Genomic DNA, 21,172 nt, shown 5'->3' on the forward strand with positions numbered 1-21,172 from the left:
GCAAAATTTTCTAGCACTGCATTGCAGTGCTAGCCTAGATTAATACTCCTGTTTAGCTCACAAACTCAGGCAAGAGTACCACCTGTTGAACTGTCCGCTGTATACTAACTGAGCCATCAAGAAAACACTACATTCGTTTTCCTAATTGGCCAATTAGTATTTTCATGCCCAAGAGACCATCAGTTAACATTTTTTTTCTTTGCAAAAGTCATAGTTATTATGCCATAAGGAAGAGACCATTTGGCCCATCGAGTCCATGCCAGCTCTCTGTAGAGCAATCCAATCAATCTGATTCCCCGCTCTACCCCATATCCTTGTAAGTTTATTTCACTGTAGTGCCCATCCAATTTCCTTTTGAAATCCTTCAAGTGAACTTAGAATCAGATCTGTAGTAGATCGTAGTTTCCTGATTCTCTTGCTCATTGCGTGTTTCTGTATGCTCATGTTACTGCAGTACTGCTCTATTTAAATGTGGCAATAAATTAAACATTTGAAAGTTATGAAAATAGCAGAAGGGAAGATTGAAAATATAGTTCTAATATTCAAAAAAATTGCAAGTGCAAATATAACAGGCAAGTTAGCTCAACATGTATGTTAGGGTGAAAGCAGGGGATATGCACACCATTACTCAAGATGCTGTAAAGGCCTTAATTGCAGGTTAGATCTTGGAGAGTGCTTAAAAACACTTTTTTCTAGGTACATTGCTGACATCTTCTCAGCTGATGGCTACATGTACTCTGGAGGATTTGGTGCATTCAAAATGGTAGTGATAAATTTTGCAGGTGTGGTGCCTTGAATGGCTCCCTTCTGCGGTGTTGCCTTCTGAATAATAATTTCTGCAATGACTGTAGGACTAGATGCAAAGTCTGCCTCCTCCCCCCAACTATTGATTGGTGAATATGTAAAGCTGATTTGCAATTAATTGGAGCTGTTGATCTCTTTGGAGAAGAAGGGTTGAAGAAATTAGTTATTAATGACACTGTTTGAATTTTTCAGGTTAAGTGAAGAAACTTGGCGTTCTTTTAAAGTATAGAAGCTGGTAGTGGGGTGGGGAAACTCCATGAAAGAAACTCATACAAGGGTAGACTTAATTTGGTTGCATGACTTTTTTTTTTGTTTTATATCTAGCTGTAGTGTTCTTTAAAATACTATATGCAATATTAGGGAAGCTTAATCTGTGATGGAATTACTTCTGGCAGTAGATATTTGAATGTGATTCCATTATGTTAGGATGTTGGAAGCTATAAGAATATTTTAATTGTCGGTTAGCTTATTGGATGTACTATTGTTTTCTCTTGCAGGGTGAAAGTGTTCGTCCACTTTCATTGTCAGGTCATGTTGGATTTGACAGTTTACCAGATCAACTAGTTAACAAATCTACTTCCCAGGGATTTTGCTTTAATATTCTTTGTGTTGGTAAGTACTTGATTATTTTATTCCAACTATAGTTGGTTGATTAGTGATCAAATTAAGGTGTTTAAATGATAGTGATTTGATTAGGCAGATACAGAGTTGCTATTTACTTTGGCGGGGGAATCCAGAGCGAGGACACAAATTAGGACATAAAGTTATGAGCAAAGTCGAGAAGCACTTTTTTCACACAAGAGTAATGGTACTACAGAACTCTTTTTTTTGCTAAAAGGCTATCGTTGCAGATTCAATGAAATTTTCAAGACTGATCGAGTGGTAAGCGTATCCTGAATGGTGGGTAAATGAAGTTAATGTACAGATCAGTTAAGATGTAACAGAATGACGGAAACAGTCTCTGAGCACTCACTATCCCTCTCCTCCACCCACAAATTTTATTAAGCAGAGCTTTGTGATAGCTGAGGAGGTCTCATTCCCACATGAATGCACCTCTGTAATTCCATATGCCTACAAACGCGGTCTCTGTCAAAGACAATAGATTCAAATGCCAAATGAAAACGCAGTAAAGCAATAAATGTGTGGAAAAAGTCTTTATTCAATTCTTTCACACCTTACAATGGCCTGACCTTGTGAAAGGATTGGACTGGAGATGGAAACACCCTCTGCTCGGGCTGCCTTGAACCACATTAGCAGAACTACTTCAACTTCTGGGTAGGCAGTTTTTCTCATCTTCCTCGCTAGAGAGCATTCCTGCTCGTCAATTTATTCAAGGTGTTCGCCTTGTGTTTCATGATGGTGGGCAAACTCAATGGTGGAATCTCCCACTCCTTTGCAATACCTGCTTTCTGTTTCATGGCACGTTTTTCCACTTACTGTATCAACTTCACCTCCTCCTTGATGACAACGTTTTTAATTTTCACACAAGTTTAACCATACCTTTTGGCCTTGCATCTCCTTTCACAGGGAGATCTCGATGTCAAATGATGGCTTGCCCAGCACGCCATGATTTCATGCTCTTGTGTGGTCTAAATCCACTCTGGTCAGCACAGTCATAAGGCAAGCTTAGACAAGTTCAGCCAATTCTGAGTTACCACAGCGGAATTTTGGCTTATCACTGGCACAGTTCTATGGAATTTGCTATTCTGTTGGCAGGAATGGTTGATGACTTTGATATAACAGGATTTTTTATCATTGAATTTGACTCATTGCAATTTCACTGTATAGCTTTAAGGTGCCATGTCCTGAGCAGCAATGGAAGCTCTATCTGGAATGCAAAGGTAAAAGTTACCCACCTAGTTTGAGTTTGAAATAGACTCTGTTCTCACTACATGGAAAAATGGTGATTATGGCTGATTTTTACATTGATATCTGATTGCAGACTCCACATAGTATGATATGTATATTTGGGTGTGTGGTATTATTTGTGCTGTGCTGTTACCTGTTTTTTTTTTAAGTCAATGACACATTATCAGACTGTTCATATAGTGCCTCCGCTCAAAGCCTGTGCAAACATGGGCACATTTGACAATGAACACAGGAGTGATGACAGCAGTGAATCATCGGTTGTGTCTGTGGCTGATCCTGGAGCTTTTACTGATGTGGAACACTTTGTGGTGTAAAATCTGGAATCTGTTTTTACATTGGAGACACACTTTAAAGAAAAAAGTTCCAACTGTTATATGCTGAATCTGGAGAGTGTTTAAAATACATATATTTGCCCTTTGTAACTTAGTCCTTTGGCAGGTCTGACCTATGTGTGATTCCAGTTCCACGTGATGTGATTGACGGTCTTTATCTGCAGAAGGGGTGATAAATACTGCCTTGTTCAGAATAGATTAGCATTGATGTATTTACTGAAATATGTAAAGTAATTGTGAATAATAAGTGACCACTTTAACAATTCGTAAATTGTGCAGCTATGCCATGAAAAATTGATCACGAGAAGAGTCAATCTTGATGTAAATACCCTAAATTCTTTGAGCTTTTAAAAAAAATCTCCCAAGACAAAGGAACGTATACCAAAATAAAGTTCCATATTCTCAGTTGAGTGAGATAGATAGTTCTTTGTTTTAATTACTACAATGTAGCACATATGCATGAGCACACCTTAAATATTGATAAACCAATATCTTAACTTCCAGTGGACTGTTGATTACTGGAAGGAAAACAATGCTTTCATTGCAGAAATAGAGTCATTAAATACAGAAGTTTAATGGGCCAGTTGACTGTGCGGATTGCACTTTGAAACCCTGTTTGGGTTTTTAATATTCTAGAATTATGTTAGTATTTCCTTGTGATCTGCTTAAATATACAGTTTCCCACTTTGCACAGGGCATCACTGTCAAAAAAGCACTTGTGTAGCTACTGCATGTACTTACTTCAAGTGGCCTGAGCAGGCCACTGTTGTGAAGTAATTTCCATCTGCCGTAGTTATTTTTATGTGCCTAGTTGATCCCCAGTTATTCAGGGGGAATTATGCCATGACACTTGGATTATATCCATTATCGTTGTCCTCAGTCCGTCCTCCGTCCCAAAACACATTTTTTAAAGTTTGGATCCAAAAGTGGCCAATAAAACAACGGCATATACCATTGTGACTGTCAGGAGTAATGAGGTTACTTGGTTATTATGACACAGCCGATGGTAAAGGTTGAGTTGCTCAAATCCCAGAGGGAAACTTGAAACAACTGTAATAACCCATTTTTACAATTTGTATGTTTCGAGATGCAGGCTTTGAGTTCAATAGTAATAAAACCACTGAGTCTTGAGAGGGTTTTTATAAAACTAAATTAACCATTTATTAATGCAAGAAAAATTGTAAGCATGTACATATGTCTACAAAATAACTGCTATAATAACTACAAAAATCCCCTAACTTAACCTGACTCTTAGTTACACCCCTGTTAAGGCAACAGTAAAACTCATGGATTTAAAGAAACACATGTCAGAGCATACCCTGGACAGTCGCATTGAAAATAAGTTTCTTTCAGTCCTGGGCCCTTGCAGACAGACTTGAGGTTGACAGGCTGGAGGCTTCTCATACTTGATGGACCTTAAAATGCCTCTCCCTCTCACACAATCTCCTTTCCCCTTTATACATATCTTTCTCTTTGACTGTAAATTTTTCATTGTATTACTAGGTTTTTATTCTTTCCTATTCTAACAATAACATCCTGTGATTCCACCCACCAATTTTATTAGTAAACTGAAAAAATAAACATCTTCTGGCATCTTCTGGCTAGTTGCAAGATTTCACCCTTCTTTTGAATGCGTTATTTAAAAATGCAAATTGTCCCCTTGACACCTTTGTTTCTAAACTTCCGCATGTTTATCTAATTACCATTTCAAACCTACTTTCTAAAAATCAAAGCACCCAGGCTACCTACAGACACACACACTAAAAACTCTATGAAAAAATAATCCCCAATAACATTATAGACATTAATCTCTTCATGACATGGTGACTTTCTACTATTCTCTGTAGTCACTATTGTTATAACAGCGGCCAGCAGTATATTAATTATCCCCTTTAAAATTAGTTAATTGTACATGAGTGATTGCAGTAAAATGTACTGGGTGAATTCCCAAAGGCTTGCTGGGTAAATATACTATCTTTGAATTAATGAACCATGCAGATGGAGGACTTATCAATGCAAGTCAGTAATGCCCAGATTTGATCCCTGTTCTCATCTGTGTAAGGTGAACCTAAATCTGGGGTTGTGGTGAGAAGACAACCTTGCTGGAACAGTGGGGAAAAAACAGCTGCAATCTCTACTTTTCACTGCTATGCAGTGAGAGAGTGGACACATGAATACTGATAGACTGGATCAAACTTGGGTTTGCTGCTCCATGGTGGAATAGTCTCTGTAGCTCTTACCATTGATCCCTTCCCCCACTGAAGCCTTGTTGCACATTCCACTATCTGCACTCCCAAAATGCCATGATAGTAGTGATGTTGTTGTTCGTAAGTCCTATCTTGTCCCCTTGCCCTTACTTGTCTGTGGCATTTTCATCTCCTTTGAATATCGCGTCACCTTTCTGCTGTTCACTTAAAATCATTAAGTGTTGTCCTTCCATGCTTACTTCCTCACTGCAATACTTCTCTCCTTTAGCTTCTCCATGAAGAAACTCATTTTCAGTGATTTTCAAACTGTATTTGACTCCCCTTATGTTATGTTCCCTTGTTTTCGTCTCCCAGACTTTTGTCCTCTTTTTCTTGCTCAATCTCGCCCTTTGCATAAACTCTGTCACCCACACCCAAGACCGCCTCTTCAGCCTCCTAGTGTCTGCCTTTCCAAAGTTGAGATTAGTTATAGGACTCTTTCTAACCACTTATTTGTTTTCCCTTACCACCATCATCCTTTTTAACTTCCCCCAACACAACCACTTCAGTGGCTGCCTGGGGTGAAGGAACCTTCCCAGCTTCCTTACATCTTCACTCAAACATCTCCTCTGCAACTCCAGCAATCTGCTGCTGTTGATGTGCTCAGTTACTCCCTTACCCCTATCTTTAACAATCTTGTTCCCCTAGCTCAGTTGCCAGGCTTACCATTTGCTCCCTTAAGTTTGAGAGCTACAACCCTGAATGTATGTGAAACAGACTGGTTTAATAATTTGTCGCAATGCCTGGCTCAACCACACCAAGGAAGTATGTTTTACTCTCCTTGGTTAAATCATCCACCTTGTGCTCTTCCTCCTTCTCAAAGTAAAAGAAAACCTATGGCTGCATTTCTTCATAATAAGCCTCCTTTCCTAACCCCATTTTTCTCACCACCACCCTCACCTCTCTACTAGTATGAAGAATTTGTGGATTCTTTGCAAGATCCATACAGCTCCTTTTGTTATTACCTTCTCCTCCTCTATTTTACCTCAGGAATTCAGCTATTTCACCTGCCCCTCCTACCTTCCCTACTTTCAAAGTCTTGCTACTTCTGCAGTTTCTCTGAACTTTCCTATGTGTTTGCTATCTCTAGTCTTGCTCTGTCCTACAAAGCTCGACTTTTCCATTAAAGCCATCTGCCTTGATTCCCTCACCAACTAACTCTGTAGTGTCCCGAATTACTAGAAGCTGTCTCTTTCTGTCACATTTTGTCATAATTCTGGATTTATCCAACAACCTTTTGAAAATTACTATTGATTCTGCTTCTGCTACTCTTTCAGTAAGTGCATTCCAGAGCACAGCTTGCTGTTTTTGTATAGAATATTTCCTCCTGTTGCCTTTGGTTCTTTTGGCAATTGACCTAAATCTATGTCCCTTTGTTTCTGGCCCTTCTGCCACTCGAAGAGAGTAAAGGAAAAACTTTCAAAACTTTTCATGATTTGAAGACCTTTATCAAATCTCCCTTTAACCTTCTCTGCTCTAAGGAAAGCGACCTCAGCTTCACCATTCTCACGTAACTTAAAGTCCCTTATCTGTTATGGAAAATCTCTTCTGCCCCCTTTTTAATACACCCTTCCTAAAATGTGGTGCCCAGATCTAAATACAATTCCAGCTGGGGTCTAGCCAGTGTTTTATAAAGATTTAGCATAAATCTTTGTGCTCGATTCCTCTTAAAGTCAAGGATGCCATTTTTTTTTTAACCAGCCTTATCAACTTGGCCTGCCACCTTCAAAATTTGTGTGCATACACTCGCAGGTCTCTGTTCCTGTACCCTCTTTAAAATTATATTGTTTAATTTATGTTACCTCCCCATATTCTTTCGACCAAAATATATTGCTGCACACTTCTCTGCATTAAGTTTCATCTGCCATCTATATGTCATCCTGAAGTCTGTTGCTGTCCTGATTGTTTACTTTTTTGAATTTCATGTTATCTGCAAACTTTGAAATTATGTCCTGTACATTTCTTTTAATGTTTTACTGCAAGCTTGCTTCTATTCAAAATAAATATACACTTTTTTAGCTAAAGTGTGCCAACTCTCATTTACTAACATTGAATTCCATCCTGCCGCCTTGTTGAGGTCCCCAGCATCACAAATGCTGGTCTTCAGCCATTTGGATTCACTCCACTTGATATCAAGAAACGGCTGAAGGTATTAGATATGGAAAAGGTTAAGGGCCCTGACAATATCTAGCTATAGTACTGTAGACACCGGCAGCTATCTGGCAATATGGGAAAAATGCCGATGTCCACGGAAAGGACAAATTCAGTCCACCCAATAACCACCCCGTCAGTTTACTCTTGATCATCAATAAAGTGATGGAAGGTGTCAATGATTGTGCTATTAGGCAGCACTTACTCAGCAAAACCTGCTCTTCAGTTTAGGTTCTGCCAGGGCATTCTGCTCCAGACAACATTAAAGCCTTTGGCTGAATATGGGGAAAATGGCTGAATTCCTGAGGTAAGATTTACTGACACCAAGTGTGGCATTTAAAGAGCCCAAGTAAAATTGAATTCAGTGGCAATTGGAGGATTACTCTCCAGTGGTTGGAGTTATAATACTTAGCACAAAGGAAGATGAGTTGTGGTTGTTGGAGGCCAATCATCTCAATCCTCGGACGTGGCTGCAGGAATTCCTCAAGCTCGTGTCTTAGACTGATCCATCTCCAGCTGCTTCATCAATGAACTTACCTCCAACATAAGGTCAGAACTGGGAATGTTTGTTGATGATTGCACAGTATTCAATGTCCATTACAGCAAGGCCAGGCTGACAAATGGCAAGTAAATTCACACCACCATAAGGAACATATCTCTTTATTTCTATTAGACTGTGGATTAAAATTACAATGGCTGCAGTTTGAAAGACATGTCCACTGGAACAGGATGAGTGATATATACAATTTTGCAATCCTGGAACAGTGTGCCGTGAAAGACAGAATAGTGCTGAAAAGGAATCCTGGACCAAGGGAGCTGCCTGAGCATTTTAATTTGCTCCTGACCAGGTTCTGTTTTGGGGGCAGTGTGCAGCAGAATAGCTCCTAGCCTGACAGGAACAAGACCTAAAACCTGTGTGTGGAAGATTCCAGTAATTCCACAATAATAGCTAGCTGACTTTTGCTCCTCATATCTCTATAATCTGCTCTCTCTCTCTGAAAACTCCTGTCACGAGGCAAAGGGGAAAATCACTGTTAGAGACTTCGAAAGGCAAGTATTCAACCAGTGAACCACTGACTGAAAGTGCTGGAAGACCACCTCGCGTCATCAACAAAAACTGAAAGGAATTTGGAAGACGTTGATCAAAATCAACCTATCGAATCCTGTACTCCGGAATTGGTGCTATTGGATTGTTTTATCCCACGCTTAAAATCCAAGTTTTTGTGTCTTCTATCTTATATGTGTGTATAAGGATTTAAGAAGGGGTAGAGTATAAGCTATAGAGTTAGAAATTAGCAGATTATATTTCTTTCTTTTGCTACTGGTTAACAACTGTTTGTTCAATAAACAGTTATTTACTTAAGTTTACAAACCTGGTGCTCTTATTCTGTTAACCTAATTTATACAGTTAGGTAGAATTGGGGCAATCTGGTGGTTTGGTCAAACTTCTCTCATTTGTTGCGGCTCAGGGAACAGTGGGGCTTGATATTACAGCGCACTAGCCCCAGTGAGCCGTGACAGCAATGACTGCCTCCAACTTGAGAGAATCCAACCATCTCTCCTTGACATACTATGGCATTACTGTTGTTGAATCCCCCACTATCAACCTCCTAGGGGTTACCATTGACCAGAAACTGAACTGGACCAGCCATTTAAATACTATGGCCACAAGAGCAGGTCAGAGGCTGGGAGTTCTGTGGTGAGTAACTAACCTGCTGACTCTCCAAAGTCTGTCCACCATCTGTAAAGGTGCAAGTCAGGAGTGTGGTGGAATGCTGTCCACTTGCCTGGATGAATACAGTTCCAACAACACAAGAAGCTCAATGCAATCCAGTGTTACGATCCTTATAGAGACTGATAACACTTAAAGGAATTCCCATGAAGCCAACAGAGAGAAAACTAATGGACAAGATAACGAACCAAATTACATCAACACTATTGAAACATTAACAGGTGAAAGATTTTTTTTTTTTGAAGAAAGAAAATTTCACTTTTAAATAGCCGATACAACAGCGGTACACCTCGTAGTTGTAAGCACTCGTGTTATTTTCTGTACAAATGTAATGACACGGACAGTCTGCCTTTCAATTCTGTCTTCATTTTGTAGGATCTCTCATTTCCCATCCAATCATTTCAGCCCATGAGTCGCATTCACCAGCATCCGTATTCCATTTACAGTCCCCAACACAGCTACCACTGGCAGGACACATGTCTGTGAATCCCCTCTCACTCAAGTCATGACAGTCCTGATGACACAGAATCCCTAGAGACTTCCTTCTCCGACTCTTCTAAATGGTTTGGTGGGCTCTGGCAACACTGAGAGCAGCAATGGCTATTGTTCAATCCACAATCCCGCACTCATCCTGCCTTCAGTGTTCTCTCCTTTCCAGCTATGTAACGCACACAGTTTTTGCGCTATTCTCGGAGCCCTTCTTCAACACCAGAATGTGTTGAAAACTCTTCCATCCGGAGAGAACCTTACTTCTTTTCTCTCACCCAAATTCTCGGTATGTTCTGAACCTTAAAACAGAAAATACAGGCTGAAACCGCACCCCACTGCAATAAGCTTTCTACTTACCCTTTCCTCCTTTGCTGTTCATCCCCATGGCAAAACCAGATCACGGGCATTTCTTGGAACTTAATGAGGTCATAATTAGGAAATCAAGCTCATGGGTCATTACACCAGGACGAAGCAGCCTGCTTGATTGGCACCTCATCCACTGCCTTAAATATTCACTCCCTCCACCAGGGGTACTGGCACTGGTGCAGACCATCTCAAGATGCACTGCAACAAGCTGCCAAGCCTCTTTGACAGCACCTTCCAAACCAATGGCCTCTACCATCTAGGAGAAAAAGGACACCAGAGGCATGAAAGCACCGCCACCTACAAATTCCCTCCAAGCCACAAACCACCTTGACTTGGAACCATGTTGCTGTTCCTTCTTTTTAACTGGGTCGAAAATTTGGAACGCCCTTCCTTACATCACTGTGGGTGTACATACAATGGATGGACTGTAGTGGTCAAGAAGATGGGTTACCACCATGTTGTAAAGGGCAATTAGGGGTGGACAACATTGGCCTGGAGCATGTTCCCATCCCATGAAAGAATTTTTAAAAATTGTAATTTTTTTTGTTTACATTCAACCATGTATATCGGTATTCCCCCTGCAGCTTTCTTTTAATCTCCGTAATTTTTTTTTAATATCATCTGCACTTTCAGTCATCACTCCCTCTATACTTGCATATCGCTATGAATGGTGTAGATGTTAAGCAAAGACACTGTTAGAGAGATCCTTGTGGAATATTTCTATCCATTTTTAAACCACTGAGAAATTGTCCTTAAGTACTTTTTAATTCAATTTCCTACCATTCTCCTAATTCAATGCTCCTTATCTTCTTTATTAGCCTTATACATGATGCTTTGCGAAAGGTTTCTAAAAGTTTGCCAGCACCATCTGCTGTATTTCTCCCATCCTCCATATCCATCCGAGTTCATCAAACTCGGATTGGTCAGGTTGGAAATCTGATTGTAAAGATTGTTACTGTTACGAAAGCCAGTCTTACCTCGTCGTCAAGTGGAGGCCAGAAGCTCCAAGTCTTAAGAGGCTTCGGGAGTTCTGCGCATGCGCAGACTGGGAGGGACTGCACATCCACAGCATAGCATTTTGGAGTTCTTCAGGCACCTGCGTGAAGAGGGAAGAAAAAAGAAACAATGTACAAAACTGGATCATGTGACTTGAAGCAGAGCACCATAATCAGAGTCCCAGGCAGGGAACAGGGAGAGGTCCCAATTCAGGAGAAAGAGCGGCAGAAAAAGAGGCTCCACGCAGGAAAAGGGCTGCAGTTGGCAGACTTTAAGTGAAGAGGGCTCAGGAGAAGCCCAGCAATCGAAGAGAACTCAGGATTGGCCCTTGTGATTGATGAGGGCAGCAGAGGACAGTGACTCAATGCTGCAGGCCATTGGGATAAAGGTACCTCTTTTGGAGCAGTAGTATTCTGTTCGGCGTGGTCAAAGAGCTGAAGCTCTGCTTGTGAGTTGGTGCAGAAATGCAGACGTGGGAATCGGGAACGGAGTCTCGGGAGAGCGAGGTGGACCGTCATTGCTGCCACCCCGAGTTGGAGCGACTTTTGCAGAGAATTCAAAGACTAAATCCATGGGATCTGTCTTGGTCGCATTTACTATATAATGTTTAGTATATTAGACCACCGTTTGCCAGTTAATTCACATTTATCTCATATATTAACACTGAATGTTAAGAGTATAAGATACCTATTGTAAATTGTTTTATCTTTTGTGCAAAACCTGTGGAATCTTGTGGCTTTATTCTCTTTGTAAGTGCCTTGAATTACAAGCTTTGTCTACTTTAAACAATAAGTCCCAAACCAAATCATGCCAAGAACTTGATGGGTTTGGTCCAGGACCATAACAAGTTTCAAACAAGGTTGTGAGAATTATGGGGTGTGGATTTAAAGGCATCTGCAAAGAGATTGGCTGGTATTAAGGGTCTGATTTTGCATGGGAATAATGGCTGTTTGAAAGGAGGCGATCAGTAAACACTTTAATCCAAATCCTCAGTAACAACCCTGTGCAGTGTGTGGCCAGTGCTGGTTAATCAGTTCCTTTTAAAAAATACCAAAGTGGCAGTAACCTTACTTTCCTTTTATCTTCGTTCCCAGATCCAGGCTTTGTATTCACTTTTTTCAACTGTGCCACAACCTCTCTCAAATCTTTTCAGGTGGGCCAAATCTCATGCCACTGTTCAAGCCATGCGAGCCCATTTTCGCGCCACATCCCGAGTCGCAGGATCGCTTTGGCCCACAATGTTCCGCCGCCGGAATCTGATCACCTGATTTCCCCAAACACACTGACCCCAATAGAAAATCAACTCAAACTGCTGCTCGACAGGTGCCATCGAGCACCAGACTGATTGACTCTGCTGCCACTGCTGACTCTGGCTGAGCTCTAGCTGCTCACCCCACAATGGCGCATACCTCCCTGCCGCCTCCAGCCAACTGGCTTGCACCAACTCTGTCTGGAGACCATCACAAACATAATTAGAACAGAATTGGATTCGTAATCCCCACAAAATAACTTCTTAATTGTAAACTGGTGGAGTTGTGGAATGCAATCCCTCAAACATTTACTTACTAAAAATCCTGGAATCCCATGAAATTAAAATGGAAATCACATGAAACTAGAATTTTTCTCTTGGTGTTTTGGAGATTGAATTCTGTGTTTTTTGCATTTTTCTGTGACTATTTTTGTGACTAAAGCAATGGTCGATGTTGGTGTTTGAATGAATTAGTCTGAAGCTTCTTGCCTTAATTTATATTTTGCACACCAATTTCGGTTGCGCTTTCAATGATATTTCAAGTTGCATAAAGGTATCTTAAAGCTCCATTTAATTGGAAATGAATGCAGTTTTAAATATTTTCTTTAGAGCCTGTTTTTGGCCTTTAATTCATCATTGTACAAATTTTAATAAAAATAATTCTTCAGAATTTGAAAAAACTGTCACATGCTGCACATGTATTCTGAAGTATCTGTTTTTATTATTGCTGTTAATACCATATTTTCTTTTTTCCATTCTACAATTTCAGGAGAAACTGGCATTGGAAAGTCCACTCTTATGGATACCTTGTTTAACACCAGTTTTGAGAATAGCCAATCAACACATTATGAAAACAGAGTAAAATTGAAGGCTCAGACATATGAACTACAAGAGAGTACTGCTCGCTTAAAGCTAACCATTGTAAATTCAGTGGGCTTTGGAGACCAGATAAATAAAGAAGACAGGTAAGTGATTTGCAATTTTTAAAAAAATCACTGGAAACTATTGGGAATGTTTGGTAGTATTTCACTACAAAATGACTACAAGAACTCTCCTAAGTTAGGATTTTTGAGAGGTGGTACTGTAGAAATATGAAATATTGCAGAATCGCATTCGTTTTTGTATATGGTAACTTAAACCGTCCCATCTTTATCTATCACATGTCCATCATTGTTCAGCTCCGTGTGATTCCACTTTTACCTGTTCAAAGGTACCCTGTACTTTCCCCAACAATGGCTTTTCTTTCTGCCCTCTTGGCTTTGGAGACCCTTAAAGGTACATTCTTGGTTTACTCCTTTTCCTCATTTAGTGCTTCTTGGTAATCATCTGATGACACAGGATCAATTTTTACATGCTCACACCCAGCACTCCACTTCTTCAACCCCACGATCATTATATTGTTTGGCTGCGCTGCATTATTGTGGGCAAGTCAAAATTTTCTTCAACTGCACTACCAAGTTTGGCATCAAGGCGCCCTAGCAAAACTAGAGTCAATGGGAATTGGGGAAAACTTTCCACTGGTTGGAATCGTAGCTAGCACAAAGGAAGTTGGTTGTGGTTGTTGGAGGTCAATCATCTTGGTTCCAGGACATCATTGCAGGAGTTCCTCAAGGTAGTGTAGTAGGCCTGACCATCTTCAGCTGCTGCATCAATTACCTTCCTTCCATCATAAGGTCAGAAGTTGGGCTGTTTTGTTCAGTACCATTCACAATGACTCAGATACTAAAGCAGTCCATGTCCAAATGCAGCAAGACCTGGACAATCTCCAGGCTCGGCGTGACAAGTAACATTCTTGCCGGGCAATGACCATCTCCAACGGGAAAGAATCTAAGCATCACCCCTTGATGTTCAATGGCATTACCATCGCTGAATCCCCTATCAACATCCTTTGGGGGTGGGGGGGGTTTACCATTGACCAGAAACTGAACTGGACTAGCCATATAAATACTGTGGCTACAAGAGAAGGTCAGAGGATAGGAATCCTGCGGTGAGTAACTCACCACCTGACTCCTCAAAGCCTGTCCACTATCTACAAGGCATAAGTCAGGAGTGTGATGGAATACTTCTCACTTGCCTGGATGAGTGCAGCTCCAATAGGACAATGCAGCCTGCTTGATTGGCACCCCATCCACAAACATTCACTCCCTTCACCACCGACACAGTGGCAGCAGTGTGTACCATCTACAAGATGCACTGCAGGGACTCACCAAGGCTCCTTAGGCAGCACCTTCCAAACCCACAACCACTACCATCTGGAAAGACAAGGGCAGCAGACAGATGGGAACACTGCCACCTGGAAGTTCCCCTCCAAGCCACTGACCATCCTGACTTGAAAATATATCACCATTCCTTTGCTGTCACTGAGTCAAAATCCTGGAACTCTCTCCCTGACACCACTGTTAGCGGTTCAAGAAGGCTGCTCACCACCACCTTCTCGAGGGCAATTAGGGATGGGTAATAAATGCTAGCCTAGCCAGTGATGCCCACATCCCATGAATGAATTTTTTAAAAAAACACAGTAATTCAAACAATAAGCAAGAACACTGATTTAGGATCTTCATAGAACATCAAGGTGGTAGGTCTCTGCCCTTAGCATCAACTTGATTCTCCTTTCACTGATTTCATCTCCCTTCAGACCATGCACTTGCGCTAAAAAAGAAATCTTTGGCACCTGGCTCAACCCAGAACTGAGCTTTAAACCACACATCCTGTCCATCCAATCTGTTTGCTTCATACTCCGTATCATTGCTGCTCTCTGTCCCAGCACTTAGGAATCCCTTATCCATATTTTTATATCACTGATAGAGATTCAGTTTCTCTATTGTTCTGTTGCTGTTTCCCATCTTCTCTATAAACTGCCAAATTGTCCAAATATCTGCCACCTGTACACTCTCCTGTTTACTTATCATATTAAAGTTCTTAACCTCAAATGGTCGTGCCCCCCCCATGTCTGTAAACTCTGGCTTTGTAATTTCAATCTTACCCTTTGGTCTTTCAATCTGTCCTTCACTGCATTGTGCCCTCCCTTACCCCACAATTGAATAATAAATATTGATGGTAGATTTTTCAGTGGCCTCAGCTCTACTCTTTGTCTCCATGAACCCCTCTGCTGCTTCTTTATTTCTCCACCTTTTATAACTTACTCAAAATGTATTTTTCTGGCAGGTATTCAATCACCCTTAATCTTTCCACCAGTTTGCCATCTACTTCTTTATTTTGTTTTTATGTATTCAGGTTGAGGAAAACAGCATCAAGACCATCCAGCTCATTGCTTTCAGTCGTTTGATTCAAGCTATTTGCACTAGCCACCCCTTCCTCCCCACACCCGTCTCCCTGGGGGAACATTAAAAAAGAGCAATATACAATTAGCTCAGCCTCAAAAATTCCTAATGATCTTTTCATGCTTGGGTCAGGAAAGCACTTGCATTCCCAGTTTGTAAGGGTAGCCACAAGTCCTCCTTAATCCTATATAGCCTTGCGTGCAATCCAATAGTATGAAATCCATGCCTTTTAATAATCTCCTGGACTGGATCTTCTCTCCTGTGAGTGCAAACCCATGACATCTAGCCTATCTTCATAGTGCAGTGATCTTGGGTTGGGAAATCATCTTTGTTTTCCTTCTCTGCATCTCCTCCGGAATCAAATTGTACCCGCAAATGTGCGGATACTAAAACTGGAATCCGTACTTTAAATGTATCCCCAAGATCTGATACCCTGTTATGTAATCTACATGTAACTAATCTCGCAGATTACGAACCTGCCCCACATTTTGGTGTCCTCTGCAAGTGTAATTATTGCACTGCCTATGTCCACCTCAAGATTATTAATTATCACGAACAAAGGGGGACCCGGTACTGGGGTACTTGTTATAATCCCCAGCTGAGGTTATCACTGGACAAGCCTGATCCCAGGGTGGAACCCAGCTTAATAGATCCTAACATTTGTTTGTTCAGATACATGGAGAGGGGCTACTGAACAGAGTCATGGAAGTCAGCTAATGAACTTTTTAACAAAAGCATAAAACATTTGATGAACTATATTACAATACTCCTTCACCCACAACTATACCTTTTACAGATATATACAGATTTGTAAGGAAAATACAAGTTACAAAAGCTATCTCATACTTTAACGTTCACAGTAAGTACAGTCCATGTAAACCAATTGGCGACCAGTGATCAGACATGCCAGACTCTGAAATCAAGTGACAGATGCCACCCCAAATAGATGTTATGGATCTCTCCTCAACTCTTCCCCCCTACCCCGAGATGCTTGTTATACCGTGAGCCAACCAGTCTCACTCTTTCACACAAGGGTTTCCAGTCTCCACCTTCGAAGAACTTGCCTTGGAATTTTCTCCCAGACTGATGCTTTCTCTCAGGTGCCTTCCACAAGGGTTCACCTCCAGGGCTTCGAACTCTTCCAATGTGCCTCTCCTTTGGATCACCAACATGCATTCAAGCTTTCCTCCACGCACTCTCTCTCACAGACTTAGCTGTCAACAGTACACCACTGCTTCACATGCCCATAGCAAGGAGAAACAGACCTTTAGATGTCTCTTTGGGCCTTCTGACTTTTCACAAGCCTTTATTTCTTTAAGCTTGAAGATTGGAGCCTTTCTCTCTGCTCCTTACTTTCAGTTGCACAGAACAAGACCTTTTCCAGGTTCCTGTCCTTCCTTTGACAAGAAGGTTGTCTTGGGATTTTCTCCTGTTCCATTCCCTGGATTCTTGGGGACTTTCTTCTTTAACTAGGGACAGTCTCTCCCTGGCAGCTACTTTCAACCAACTTTGGCATGGAACTGGCTATCTGTACCTTCTAGGTTGCTTCTGCTTAGCAGCTGTCTTCAAAACTGAACTCAAAAACTGCTGTTTCTAGTTTCCTCTGTGTGTGTGTGTGTGTGTGTGTGTGTGTGTGTGTGTGTGTGTGTGTGTCTGAGAGGTGGACCTACTGGCCCCCTGTTGCTAGGCAACAGCCCAGTTTTTCTACTCTTGTGTTTGCTTAACTTTTCTTACAGTTGTAAACTCTCATTAGAAATGCAGGCACCTTTTAAAGTGAAACTAAAACTCAGCTTGACCTTTTCTTAACACACATGCAGAAATACAAATCAAACTTAAACATTAGAGATAAAACTCATTCCTAACACCCACAAATACCAATATAACTTACTTAAACTATCTCTATTTCCTAATGTACTCTGCTTATTAAATGAAAAGTTCTCATTTTAAACAACTTACTGTTTAGTCAATTATTTAAGAAATGTTCTCATTTCAAACACCGCTCCTTTATTTTCTGCCCAATTTATTTTGTCAGTTATTTTAAATCTATTACCTCTGGTTACTGAGCCATTTGCAAGAGAAAACAATTGGAAGGAACCATCAAAATTGCTGCATTTTTGAGTTTTGAATACCCTAAGGAAAACAATGCCACCTTCTTTGATCTCTCCACAGAACCGAAATCCCTCATCCCTGGTATCTGCCTGCTAAACTTCCTCTGTACCTGTCCCTCACCCAGTGTGGTGTGCAGAATTTTTTTAATGTTTTCATGGAATGTGGGCATTGCTAGCTTGGCCAGCATTTATTCCCCATTCCTAATTGCCCTTGAGAAGATGGTGGTGAGCCATTTTCTTGAATCGCCGCAGTCTGCATGATGTAGGTACACCTACAATGCTTTTAGGAAGGGAGTTCTGGGATTTTGCCCAGTGACGGTGAAGGAATGGCGAATTAGCTCTGAGTCAGGATGGGGTGTGACTTGGAGGGGCACTTGCAGGTGGTGGTGTTCCCACGCTTCTGCCACCCCCTGTCCTAGATGATAGAAGTCGCAGGTTTGGAAGGAGTTGTTGAAGGAGCTTTGGTGAGTCGCTGCAGTGCATCTTGTGGATGGTGCACATTGCTGCCTTTGAGTGTCGGTGGTGGAGGGTATGAGTGTTGAAGATGGTGGAGGAGGTGCCAGTTAAGCGGGCTGCTTTGTCCTGGATGGTGTCAAGCTTAAGTGTTGTTGGAACTGCACTCATCCTGCAAGTGAGTGTGTTCCATCACACTCCTGACTTGTGCTTTGTAGATGGTGGACAGGCTTTGGGAAGTCAGGAAGTGTGTACTCTTTGCAGAACTCCCAGTCTCTGACTTGTTCTTATAGTCACAGTAGTTATATAGCTGGTCCAGTTTGGTTTCTGGTCAATGTTAGCCCCTCAGGATGGTGATGGTGAGGGATTCAGCGATGATAATACCATTGAATGTCAACAGGCGATGGTTAGACTCTGAGATGGCCATTGCCCAGCACTTGTGTGGCGCAAAGTTACTTGCCACTCATCAGCCCAAGTCTTAATATTGTCCAGGTCTTGCTACAATGGACATGGACTGCTTCAGTCTCTGAGGAGTCAGAAATAGTGCTGAACATTGTGCAATCGTCAGCAAACGTCCCCAGTTCTGACCTTATGATTGATGGAAGATTATTGATGATGCTGGAGATGGTAGGGCCTAGGATATAACCCTGAGCAACTCCTGTAGCAGTGTCCTGGGACTGAGATGATTGACCTCCAACAACCACAACCAACTTCCTTTTGTATTAGGTATGACTCAAGCCAGTGGAGAGTTTTCTCCCTGATTCCCATTGACTTTAGCTTTTCTGGGGCTGCTTGATGCCACACTTGGTCAAATGCTGCCTTGATGGTAAGGGCAGTCAATCTCGCTTCGCTACTTGAGTTTAGCTGTTTGTCTATGTTTGGACCAAGACTGTAATGAGGTCTGGAGCTGAGTGACCCTGGTGGAACCCAAACTGAGCATCAATGACCAGGTTATTGCTGAGTAAGTGCCACTTGACAGCACTGTCAACAACCTCTGAATTGTGCACAGTACTTCAGCTGAGGCCATTTACAAAGCCAAGTACCTTGTGTGCTTTCTTAACTACACATTGCCCTCCCTCCTTAAAAGATTTGTAAATGTGCATCCTAGCTTGTTCTGGTCTTAAATCCTTCTCAAAATAGTACTATTTGATTATACTGCATCTCTGTGTTGTGTCTCACAAAGTGCATCACTTCGCACTTGCCCACGTTAGATAGGCTAGTGATGACCAGACAATCTATTTCCTCCTGAAGTCTGCTACTATCCTCGTATCCTGTTATGATCTCGAGGGAGACCAGTAACTTTTTAAAATGAAATTCAAACTCCCAGTTATTAATTGAAAGAATTATGATATAGGATTTCACGTTTAAATAAAAAAATTTTACTATTCAAGAATTAAACAAAGCAAGTACTAGTAACGTAACAGCATGTATTTCATAAATACTTTTTTAACCTGAAAATCTCAACAGGCTACTACTTCCCATTCTCCAAAAAAAAACCTCCCTGCAATCTATCCCCATGGCACACCTGGAATGCCCCAGATAGAGATTTAAACTAATTATCTCCCATTCGCAAACCTGCCCTTCCATCTGAAAAGTATATAAATACTTTAAACTTATTTACCAGTTGCTTTTCAAACTTACTTTGATCTGGAGAACTTGCATGACTAATTTATATCTCTAATCGGGCAACTGCAATCTTATTGGATTCACTGGTTCCATTACGAAGCTAAGAGAGGACCACCTATAGTTTATTGTTTTCCCCTTCTAACTCTGACATTTGGTAGTACAGAACTTGAGTATTGCTGAAAAGAGAGACATGTTGAAGCTTTTTGTCTTGCCCTCATCAGGACACTTTGAAAGAATACCAATATAAAGGGAAAACAACAATTTATACTGTGTGAAGAGAGTGCTGATTGGTTGGCAAGTGAACTCTGGTAGAGGCATTGCCATGGAGAATGCGCCAATGATAGTGACTGACAATTAACAACCAAGCATCATTTGAAATTTAAACCAGGCAGCCTGACCCTGATTGGTCAAGGCATTGCCCTGAGGAATAAGTCAGTGAATGGCTGTCACTTAATCTTGTTTAGCTGAAACTCCACCACCCCTGAATCCTTAGCCAATTGTGTAACCAAGGCACTACTGTCCCTTTAATCCTGTGTGCTTCTACTTTCTGAATAAGACCGTTAGCTTATTGAAAGCCTGTATATAGAACATCTATTGCACAACCTTCATCAATACCCTCTGCTACTTCATCAAAGAGCTCAATCGGATGAATCAGACAAGGTTTGTCTTTATACTGGCTGCCCTTTTTTGACTTTTTCATGGGTAAGGCCAGCACTGTTGCTCATCAATAAATGCCATTGAAGGTGGAGGTGAGCTGCAGTCTTGAACTACTGTAGTCCATTTGGTGTAGAGGTGCCTACGATGCTTTTAGGGAGGATTTTGACCTAGTTGCAGTGAAGGAATGGTAATTTGGTTCTAGGTCAGAATGGTGTGGCTTGCAGGGGAACTTGCAGATCGTGATATTGCCATACATCTGTTGCCCTTGTCATTTTAGGTGGTAGAGGTTGCGGATTTCTTAACCCATGCCGCTCAAAGTGAGAAATAATTTTGGTCTCGACAGTGGTCGCTAGCAGTTTCCTTACCCCTGATATTTGACTGCCTGGTTTGTGTTACCAGGTTTATCCTTTTTCCCTGTTTTGAACAAGGTTATAACATTTGCAATCTTCCAGTCTTCTTGGACCAACTCCATGTCAAAGGAGTATTGAAAGATTGTTGACAGTGCTTCTGCTACATCCATCTTGGCTTTCCTCAGGGACACAGGATGCATTCCACCTAGACTTGTTAACACCACCTATTTAGCACTTCCTTTTTATCTATTTTTATCCAAGCCAATATCTGTCATTGTATCTCTAGGATCACCTAAAACGTATGCATTTTACATTTGTATAGGAATCTTCCTTTCCTATTCCTTAGGCTTCATCTGTCTTATTGAATGATGCATGTCCCAACTCCATCCCATATGTGTATTTAAAATATTTATTAAACTAATTGAAAGTTTAAAAAATGGATTTTTTCATCCCAATCCTAACC

The 21,172-nt window shown here is 41.2% G+C and overlaps 1 protein-coding gene across 2 annotated transcripts in view; it reads left to right on the forward strand.

Annotated features, from left to right (window-relative positions):
- sept10 (septin 10) overlaps positions 1-21,172 on the forward strand; it is a 53,606-nt gene that overhangs the window by 6,346 nt on the left and 26,088 nt on the right. For both annotated transcript variants that reach the window (XM_041199594.1, XM_041199593.1), the window contains exons 2-3: positions 1,302-1,416; positions 13,004-13,199. In XM_041199594.1, coding sequence (XP_041055528.1) covers positions 1,302-1,416; positions 13,004-13,199 — 311 coding nt within the window. The remainder of the gene's footprint in view (positions 1-1,301; positions 1,417-13,003; positions 13,200-21,172) is intronic.

This window comes from Carcharodon carcharias, chromosome 11, assembly GCF_017639515.1.
Source record: "Carcharodon carcharias isolate sCarCar2 chromosome 11, sCarCar2.pri, whole genome shotgun sequence".
NCBI classification, from domain to species: domain Eukaryota; kingdom Metazoa; phylum Chordata; class Chondrichthyes; order Lamniformes; family Lamnidae; genus Carcharodon; species Carcharodon carcharias.